This window comes from Procambarus clarkii, chromosome 14, assembly GCF_040958095.1.
Source record: "Procambarus clarkii isolate CNS0578487 chromosome 14, FALCON_Pclarkii_2.0, whole genome shotgun sequence".
Classification (NCBI taxonomy): Eukaryota; Metazoa; Arthropoda; class Malacostraca; order Decapoda; family Cambaridae; genus Procambarus; species Procambarus clarkii.
In genome coordinates, this window is record NC_091163.1 from 1,211,716 (window position 1) to 1,222,766 (window position 11,051).

Here is an 11,051-nt window from a genome sequence, read left to right on the forward strand (position 1 = left end):
TTCTGAATTTTGTAATTACAGTGGTATCTCCGTTTTCGAATTTAATCTGTTCCCAGAGATGGTTCGGAAACCAAAACGAATTTTCCCATAAGAAATAATGTAAATTTAATTAATCCGTTTCACACACCCCAAAATATTAACTTAAAAATACATTTTATACATACTATTACTATGTTTTGTACTGCAATATATTGTGATGGGAAAGTGTTGGAGTGTTGATGTTCGGCAGTCCTCCACACTTACAAAAAAAAGATAGACTGCTTGCATGCCTGTTGTCTGTGGTAAGTGAGAGGGAGGAACACGTAAAACACAAAGTATGAACAATGAAACTTTAATATATTTACTTTAAACATAAATGAAAATAAAGACAAATCTCGGGAAATAAAATATTCAATGAAAATAATAAAGAACTGCAAAGACAATGTGAGACACAAAATTACAATGTTAAAATGGTGCTGAGAATATCGGCTATGGCTGAAACCTCCCTTCGTATACGAGCTAATGAGCTAGTATGCCAGAGAGAGATGTCAACGCTAAGAGCACAAGTAATATTCTGAAGTTGATAGCTGGTCAGGCTCAGACGTCGACTCGGGTAGAGGGCGCCGAGGTGCGGTGTGCAGGTGCGCGGCTGGCGAGTCACCAATCAGGTGCAGGCAAGCTGGTGAAGGGTAGTTAGCTGGTTTGATGACGAGCCGGCGTGTGGAGTGGGGGGATCTTGGATACGTTTTGCCTCCTGGTCAAAACGTTTTGTGCTACTGGTGACGTATCTTGAATGTAGCATCTTATACTTGTATGTGAGACGTAACTTGAAGTAGGGAAGAGCAGGCTCAATTTCTCTTGAAAGAGATTATCGTCACAATATAAAAGTATATCTTATCTTTATTGAGGACTCTTGGTGGCGTATGGAAGACAGTGAGGAAGAGGGGAGGAGGAGAGGTGTTAGTGTGTGGAAGCGGAGTCCCGCCTCCATTGTAACAGCAGTGATGACATTTTTAGGGTACTCTCTCTCTCTTATGTTTTGCAGACATATCACTAGAACCAGTTTGTGGCTCACTGCTTGCTTATCTTACCAAGAATCTGTCTATAGACCCTTGTTTTTTCCCCTACGTTTTAATACCTGTCTGTAGTGAGACATCACATTGTCTCACTATGAATGATCTCTTGTTTTTCCTCTGTTGTCACCCCTCACAACTATTTTCTTAGGTTGAACTTTACCACTGGCTTTCTTGGAACCCATGGCATGATATATAATATGAACATTCATGTTCAGAAACCAAAAAAGCACAAAAAACAATGGAATCCTTCACAAAGTATTCAAGTGCAGTCACTAAGTGGGAGACACTGATTAACTACATTTTATACTTTAAACTCAATTAGTATTAAGTTTTAGTCGTTAATGTTTTTCCTGCCCGAAACGCTTTGCGTAATAGTGGCTTTAGGCATTGTATGTACTAGCTCTATCTATAAATCCATCAACTTTGTATCTTACCTTGTATGTATGTACCTTACTTCTTAACAAAATTTTCATTATAGGATATTACAAGGTAAGAAAAGTGATGCTGTTTAATAATTTTAGGCTACACAGTGAAGGTAAACAATTCCTTTTATTTCTTTGTTGGAGCATCAGGGGATGCAGTATGAGTTGCACAACATTTGGGAGGGGCCATAATGCAAGTAAGTCTCTGTGGTGTAGTGGTAAGACACTCGCAAAACAAAACAAAACAAAACAAAGCGTTTTGCGAGCGCTTTGGCCTGGGTTCATATCCTGGGCTGGCAGGATTTACTGGACATCGATCCTTAACTGCAGCCTCTGTTTACCCAACAGTAAAATATGTAACTGGTTGTTAAATGATTTGGCGGGGTCGTATTTCGGGAAATATTAGGATTAAGGACTTGCCCGAAATGCTACGTGTGCTAGTGACTGTACAAGACTATAAGAACTTTTGTATATATAAATAAATCAAATAAATAAAAAATAAAACTATATAATCTGCAAAAATACAGGTTTTGATGGTACAGTACAGTAAAGGATATGTTACTACATGAAATTTCCCCCTGCACAAATATGCTCAACACTATTTGAGGGGTCAACTGTACAAATGTTTTGGGTCATTACTTGTCTTCATAGGTTCACCTTATAAATCTATAGCTATTTTATAGCTATAAAAGAATATGTTATCTGGTGATCTTATAATTTTGTAAATTTTTATCTGAATAGACCTGTTTTGTCACTGTTTGCATTTTATTGGAACTGAGAGACATATACAGCAGTCTTCCTAAAAGGAACATGATGCTCAAGGAAGAGGTGATGAATTCCCAACTCCTTCAACTTTGTAAGACATCTGGACCTAATTAATTTTGACAATGTCAACATTGCTGATGGTTCATGACTGTAGATGCCCAAATTCACAAGCTTTTACTGAATACTGTAGTACTGTATCTCCAAATAAAATTCTCTATATTTTTAAAGTTTAATAATTTCAATAATTTGTGATAGCTCACATTTCCTTTATTTTCATTTAGCTCTTATACAGTATTCCCAATTTACATAAATTTACAAAATAATTGTAATGACCACATTACAAGCTGGGACAGCAATATAATAATTTATTTAATGTATAATATAGCAGTTTTGACAAAACTGAAGATCAGCAATCTTATATTCTAACAGTTGCTTCCAGCATTATACATTATCCTGCATATTATTATAAGGACAACAGTGTGTTAATGTGGTTATGTCCAAATGAAATGTTCAGCTTATCTTTAAATCCCCTTTCTATAAAATACTTTATTCAAAATGGTATAGTACTTATGTGACAGTTAAATTACAAGAACAATATACTACTGCATACAGAAATATATTACAGTACCCAGAACTATGATCATGTTAAAACTAAAAATAAATATTTAAAAAGTCAGCATCAAAGTACAGTTTCATCAGTTAATCTCGTCTTCTACCCACTTGTAAGACTGATAAACTACTTTACCAGATTGGTCTAAAGAGGCTAAGACAAAGTTTTTTTTGGTAGAAGTGCCAATACGAGACCAAGACACTAGATCGCACTGATCTACACTCTCTACATCCCATACACACTTGACAATAAAAGTGGCATGAAATAAGTGAGGGTCTCCTGGGTATGCTAGGAAATCACCCCCAAATTTGACTCCTGTTGTCAAGTAATAATGATGCTCCCAAAGATCTTTGAAAACTGCATATCTAAGCTTTTCCATTCCAGTTGTGGGAAATGTCCACTTTGCAATATCAAATTTTAACACATCTATCATGGGGTTTTCTGTAAAGACCTCTATGACTTGAAGATGTTCAGGTAATGTCTGTATTTTCCGCATTTCTTCCTCAATAACTTTCTCTTTTGTAAGCTCACAATTTGCGTGAGATGCAGGATGTTGTTTTTTTCTGAGCTCCAACTTCTTAAGTTTTCCTTTAAGAATTGTGTCTGCAATGTTTTCAATTTCTTGTTTACGTTGCTGAACAGCTGCTACAATTTGTTCCTGATAACAATTTTGTCTAAATGCTACAAATGTATCCTTTATTTGACATGATGGTGGCATAAACATTTCTTGATATGTGACAGGCTTTGCAAACCCTTTCTCCAATAAAAGAGTAACTTCTTCTGGCATCAGTTTTAGAGGAAGGCCCATCATGGAAGACTGGTGAGGGTTCCTAGGCAGGCCTCCCACAAGACAACCAATAATTCTAAATCTCGTCCATGCAAGTTTCACATCTTCAGCATTCCAAATATGTCCCTGGCTGTGGGTTATAACCACTTTGATTTGATCTTCATCATCAGAAAGAGTGACCACTTCCATGGCTTAAATCTTGAATAAAATATTGAATGATATTACACGTTCTGCATTTGAATTCTGTCCATCGAGTAGCACTCAACAGCACATTTTCAACTGATTCCTATGGAGAAAAATAATATGTTGGTAAATTTGGTTACAAATATATATTATATTATACTGGTTGTAACTAAAATCCATTTTCATTTAAATCAATTCATAAATTTTTAAATTCAGCTCCTACATTTATACACATGTCGTTCTCCATTTCAGATTGATTACAGCTCAGTATAACCTTTGCCAATGATTTTTCTACAGTCGTTTATAATTGCCTGTTTTAAATTGTCAAGAGTGCAAAGTCTGGAAGAATACACCACTGATTTAAAATGATCCCACAGAAAATAGCTTGATGGTGTACGATATGAACTCACTCGTCCATCTGTCCCATCTCCACGTAATATCTAAACCAAATTTACTTTACAAGGATGTTTATTTTCAAAATCTTTGCAGCAGACATATGACTACTGGCTAAAATTTTCTAAATTATTTTTTTGAACTCCTGGCTATGTTTGCAAGAGTAATTTCAGTGGTGGCATGATTAGTGGATGTTTGAGAACAACCACTATGTGGCTTATCAAAAACACTACCAGTTGTCATTTAACAACCTCAAAGTTTTCCAATTAAATGCTGACTGTATTTATCAAGGTAATTTTAATAACTATGAAGCATAGGAATAAATCCCATGCTTCTCTCTAACTTTTGCTCATTACAGACAATGGCAGCAGTTCTATTTTTGTGGTGTATATGCACTAATTCTTCGTAGAATATGCATATCTGCAAAGATAATGTTTCTTAATTTTATGAAGTACTTAATTAAAAATAATTTTTTTCTCTATGAGAATGGACTTATGTTACACCCTGTAGAATAGAACTACAAATAGTAAAACTTAAATAATAATAATAATGTAAATATAAATCAATGTAAAAAATTACATTAAATAAATAAATACAAAATTTAAAGAAATAAATTAATGGGTTGCAAGAGACACACTATGGATCAGCCTTAGAATATCAAATTGGCTAAAAAATTAAAAAAAAAAAAGTTACTATATTTGTAAACTCTGACAAATATAATTATCAGGTGTTCTTGCAGTAAGATGCAATAATTTCAATGTAAAAATACCATATATGTATTGGTAAATTATGTATGTAAAATACCAAACTTAAGTATTAAGAAAACAGGTGTCAGAGCAAATTCTAAAATTTAAATTAATATATAAATCCAGAATTCTGTACTGTACAGTGATTTCTCAGTTATCTGAAATTATATACTTCACCAGAAATCTTAATGAAATATTTTCTTAATAAATATTATACGATATTATTGAAATAATATAATATTTATAATATTATTAATATTATAAATATGATATTAAGATAATATCTTAATATCATATTTACAATATGATTATTTAGGCTTCTCTAGTTATGTAAATTAGATGCATAGATGAACAAATAGATAACCAAGTCTTGGACTGCTAATAAATGTAATGTTCATACCATTCGACTGGATTAAAATTGAACTATACATTAATAAATTTATGGTATACAAAAATGCTGTATGTAATTCTTGACTTTAATAAAATTACATATACTCTACTTATTAAGCAATCACCATAAACAGATCCTCTATTTTTTATCAACATTATCTTTTTATTATTATAGTCACAGTAATCATAAATAAAATATTTTTATGTTATCATTATCATAGTAAGGGTAATATTCTGGACTGACCCAACAATTATTTTTTCAAATGTATTGTTTTATATGTACTGTAAGTGTTAAGATGTACATCATTGAGGTATCATAGGTTCAACTTCGGGAACCTTTCAGTACCCCTGTGGGGGTAACCTCTGAAGCCACTTCTGCCATCTCCATACGTTTTTCAGCAACCCCTAGGTTGAGCAAAAGTCAGGTATCCACACAGCATCAAGGAAGAACCAAGGATCCCATTAAAGAATTGTAGGCTAGCTACTGGATAAACAATCCAACTGATTTACCTTAGGGCCTCGATTTAACATTAGTGGCCTCGACGAGGACAGGAAGCCTGTGGCTTGTCGAAGGTTCCCACCCATTTGCCTTGATGATTTTTTCCAGGTGGATTTGAAAACCTATTTGACATTTAGGTTTTATTAGTTAGGTAGTTCCATGTAGTTAGATAGGCAGTTCCATGGGTTTATAACTCTGTGGATGAAAAAGCATCTCTTGTTCTCAGTCCTACATTGAGGTTTATTGAGATTGAAACCATTGCTGTTTTGTTTGTGTTACACCTGACTATTTGAAGAAATTGTCCGGATCAACATCCTCCAGCTTGTTCAGTATTTTAAAAGTTCCAATGATATCCGCCCTGTCATGCCTAGTCTACAGTGTTGTTAGGCCTGTAGCCTTCAACCTTTCTCAATACCCGAGTTGACTTAGCTCTGGAATGACTTTTGTTGCCCGGTGTTGCACTTTCTCCAGAGCAGTTATATCCTTCTGAAGATGAAGTCTCCATGGTTGGATACAGTAATCAAAATTCCCCCTTCAGAGCAGGAGAGATTGCTGAAATTGAGGGAATACAGAGAACATATACAGCACGCATATGCAAGATAAAGCACCTAAATTATTGGGATCTTCTCAAAGCTCTCCAAATGTACTCACTAGAAAGGAGACGAGAGAGATACCAAATAATATACACATGGAAAATGGGACAGGTCCCAAATCTGCACAGTAAAATAACAACGTACTGGAGTGAACGACATGGAAGAAAATGCAGAATAAAACCAGTGAAGAGCAGAGGTGCCATGGGCACAATCAGAGAACACTGTATGAACATCAGAGGTCCACGGTTGTTCAACGTCCTACCAGCGAGCATCAGAAATATTACAGGAACAACTGTGGACATCTTCAAGAGGAAACTAGATTGTTTCCTTCAAGGAGTGCCGGACCAACCGGGCTGTGGTGGGTATGTGGGCCTTCGGGCCGCTCCAAGCAACAGCCTGGTGGACCAAACTCTCACAAGTCAAGTCTGGCCCCGGGCCGGGCTTGGGGAGTAGAAGAACTCCCAGAACCCCATCAACCAGGTATCAACCAGGTAAAATGGGGCACACCAGCGCAGTTGAATCACTACCTTCTTTTTCTCAAAGTCAAAAGTACGCTTGATTATTCTAATGGTTTGGTTTGCTTTTCCGATTATTCCAAGGGTTTGGTTAGCTTTTACCTCTGGTGCAACGATTAGTAAATGGTGGATTTTGACTCTACGGTCCTTTTCTTCATCAATCTTCTGTATTGTAATGTCATTGACTTCGTAGTTGTGGCGCGGGTTGCTATGCCTCACATGCAAGGTCTTGCATTTCTCGATATTAAAAAGCATTTGCCAGTACACAGTAATGACAAGTACACAGTACTTTTCATTAGCTTATCTGCCACACATTGACACTCATCAATTATTACACTTACATGGTATCATAGACGACTTCTACTATAATTGTAATTTTCCCATGAAGGTTTTCTTCTTCTTCTTGATAGTAGGAGTAGTTTGCACGAAGGGTTTGTCCTCCCGATGACTGCTGAATGTTTTTTAAACTCAGCAGTGGCAGTGTTGTTGTTGTTAGTGAGAGATGGTCGCTTCCTTGCTGGTGCAATGTTTACGTTTTCTATGGTGTATAAAAGAACCATAAATTATGGAATACTACTTCATTATATATGTAAGTTGCTGAGCTTAGAGACTATATTTGTGGTCGGGTTTTGCGCCCATTGTTGAATAATATACATTAAATTTTGTAACTAGCTTATCAAGAATGTAACTTTAATTTTTTTTTAGTTAAGTTCATTTATTATGCACCCCATACCCATCTTGTGGGCGTTAGTGGAAAGGGTTACAGAGGCACACAATGGGCTCAGGGACTGAACTCAATTTCTTTCTTTATTATGCACCCCATACCCATCCCGTGGGCGGTGGTGTAAAGGATTACAGAGGCACATAATCGGTTCAGGAACTGAACCCTCTAGTTACAAAATACAAATACAAATATTTATTCAGGTAAAGTGCATACATACAAGGTAAGATACAAAAGTTGATGGATTTATAGATAGAGCTAGTACATACAATGCCTAAAGCCACTATTACGCAAAGCGTTTCGGCCAGGAAAAACACTAAGACTAAAACTTAATACTAATTTAGATTAAAGTATAAATTGTGTTGAGAAAAAATAAGAAAAACATGGAAAAAGGGGGGGGGGGGAACATGGCAGAAAAAAAGCAAAAATGCAATTTGGTCAACAAACAGCATTGTTTAAAATAGTTGACATGGGTTGACATTTTGGGGGTGAGGTAGATTACATTGAGTTAATTAGGTAGTACTTAGTTTTTATCTTAAACTGGTTGGGAGAGGTACAGTCTTTAACATAATTGGGAAGGTCATTCCACATTCGTCCCTTGATTTGTAAAGCATTTCTAGTTTGACTAAGCCGTACTCTTGGAATATCAAATAGATATTTGTTTCTGGTGTGGTGCTCATGGGATCTGTTACAACCTTCTAGGAAGCTTTTAAGGTCAGGATTGACATTACACTTCAGCGTTTTATATATATAAAATACACATGAGAGGATGTGCAGTGACTTAATATCTAACATATTCAGAGATTTGAGTAGGGGTACCGAGTGATGTCTGGGGCCAGAGTTGGATATTGTCCTAATAGCAGCTTTGTGTTGAGTAATTAGAGGACGTAAATGATTTTGGGTAGTAGAACCCCAAGCACAAATACCATAATTGAGATATGGATAGATGAGGGAGTAATAGAGTGTCACCAGGGCAGGGCGAGGTACATAATATCTGATCTTAGAAAGAATGCCAACAGTTTTTGAAACTTTTTTTGATATATTTAGAATGTGTCCCTGGAAATTCAACTTGCGATCAAATGAGAACGCCAAGGAATTTGCCATCTATTTTATTACAAATTTGGGTATTGTTTATCCTGAGATTTATTTGATTAGAGGATTTATTGCCAAACAGAATATAGAAAGTTTTGTCAATGTTAAGGGTGAGTTTGTTGGCAGTTAGCCAAAGATGGACTTTATTTAGCTCAGTATTCACTGTGGCATTTAGAGCAAGGGGGTCAGGACTGGAGTAAATGAAGGTTGTGTCGTCAGCAAATAGAATTGGTTTGAGGTGTTGGGAGGCATTTGGAAGGTCATTAATGTAGATGAGAAAGAGGAGAGGGCCAAGTATGCTGCCCTGAGGAACACCGATGTTGATGGGTAGGGTGGGAGAAATTGAATTATTCACAGAAACATACCGGAGCCTGTCAGTAAGGTAAGATTTGAGGTATTGCAGGGAGTGTCCTCTGACTCCATAATGATATAATTTAAGAAGAAGGTTTTGGTGGTTGACAGTGTCAAAAGCCTTACGCAGGTCCACAAATAACCCAACAGGGAACTCATTTTTATCAAGAGCTGCATGAATCAAGTTAATCATACTAATAAGTGCATCGTTAGTGCTTTTTTGGGTCTGAAGCCATATTGACAAGAGCTAAGTATATTGTGTTTGGCTAGATAAGAGTAAAACTGCTTGTAGATTAATTTTTCAAATATTTTTGACAAGTTTGGCAGGATTGATATAGGTCTGTAGTTGTTAACATCTGTGAGATCACCACATTTGTGGACAGGGGTTACTGTCGCTTTTTTAGAATATCTGGAAAGGTTTGAAGTTCAAGTGACTTGTTGAAGAGCAATGCGATAGCATTTGTTTAGGAACAGTCCTTATCTCAGTGTTTCTATATACATTAATCAACGGGCCATCAAGAACATAATGGGCCAGGGTGTGAGACCTTAACATACCACATAGTTTACACTTCGTGTCATTATCATGAACACCTATCCCATATTCCCAGTAATATTTGTACCCAAGCCTGAGCCGCATGCGCAGAGTCACTCCAAGCATTTCTCCTTTTACCATAAGTGAAATGTTGGTGTTTTGACTCACATGTAGTGTTGCATGGTTTGACTTCCCTCATACATTATACCTCTCCTCGCCACTTCTGCCTGTTCCTGAATATTTCTGATTTTGTTTCTTATTTGTCTCATTGTGAATACACATTCGATGTCAACTTGTGGTTTTGATGTGGCACGTTTGGCTAAGTCATCCGCCACCTCGTTCAGCACTATTTCAACATGAGGTGGAATCCACATGAATTTCACATTGTGACCTTTCAGCTGTATCTCAGTTATCCTTTTCTTACAATCCTCAACTATGGACATGAAGACTGGATTTCGACTGCTTAAGGAATGAAGTGCTCCTCGGGTATCGACAAATACAAAAACATCTTTGTCGTCATGACGTACTTCTTCCAAACCAGCCAGAATGGCCTGCAGTTCAGCGTGTGTGGATGATATATACTTACTAAGTCGAAGTTCAATTTTCCTGTCCACAGTCCCAAACTCAGTATATTCCCTTATTAGAACACCACACCCGGCCCTGCCATCCTCCGCCACCGACCCGTCACAATATACATGTAAACTATTGCCTCATGGTAACTGAGATATCATGCTTCCATACAAACAACGTAACTGTCCCTGTTCATGATGAATCTTTTTCACCTTGAGGGGTACAATTTCAACGTCAATTTTCTGTACTTTCCAGGGAGCAGACTTATTACACTGGTGAGAGGGTTTACAGCAGTCAAGTATATCGTATTCCCTGAGGCCATGAGGTAATCCCCTCGTGTAGCATGTCTCTCAGTTTCCTGGAAGTGTGTACGTCACTCAAGCAGGTCTGAACGCTCTCAAACAGCTTATCCCCTCCTTTTCTCCGCATGAAACGAATAGATACTCTAGTGTTAATGTCACTCTATCATACACACTCTGTAAATTTAATTCCATTTTCATTATTTCAATCATTGCATTTCTTTCACATCCAAGAATAATCCTCATAGCCTCGTTCTGTATCAGCTCTATTTTTGTAATTCTGCCTTGCCCGATGATGAAAGTTGTTTTGAAAACACCAAGACACCAGGATCAATACTCACGTTTTCTTTCATGGTCAACGTTTAGTTTCATTTTCTTTTATGGCAACATCCGGTTCCGATGTCCTCAGGGCTGGTAAACATGGCATGGAAGGATGGGATAAGTTAGTTTAGTTCATTTATTATGCACCCCATACCCACTCTATGGTTGGTAGTGGAAAGGGTTACAGAGTCACATAATGAGCTCAGG

At 36.8% G+C, this 11,051-nt stretch overlaps 1 protein-coding gene across 5 annotated transcripts; it reads right to left on the reverse strand.

Moving 5' to 3' along the window:
• Window positions 1-315: 315 nt before the first annotated feature.
• LOC138364568 (tRNA-splicing endonuclease subunit Sen34-like) lies at window positions 316-10,556 on the reverse strand. Of its 5 annotated transcripts, none has more exons than XM_069324233.1 (3): window positions 10,437-10,556; window positions 7,300-7,496; window positions 316-3,925 (listed from the first exon to the last, which is right to left on the reverse strand). In XM_069324233.1, the coding sequence occupies exon 3, from the start codon at window positions 3,826-3,828 to the stop codon at window positions 2,938-2,940; it is 891 nt and encodes a 296-aa protein (XP_069180334.1). In that variant the 5' UTR covers window positions 3,829-3,925; window positions 7,300-7,496; window positions 10,437-10,556; the 3' UTR covers window positions 316-2,937. The 5 variants fall into 5 exon arrangements, with proteins under 5 accessions (XP_069180334.1, XP_069180333.1, XP_069180335.1 ...); XM_069324232.1 differs by lacking the exon at window positions 10,437-10,556 and adding an exon at window positions 9,823-10,397; XM_069324234.1 differs by lacking the exon at window positions 10,437-10,556 and adding an exon at window positions 10,241-10,394.
• Window positions 10,557-11,051: the final 495 nt, after the last annotated feature.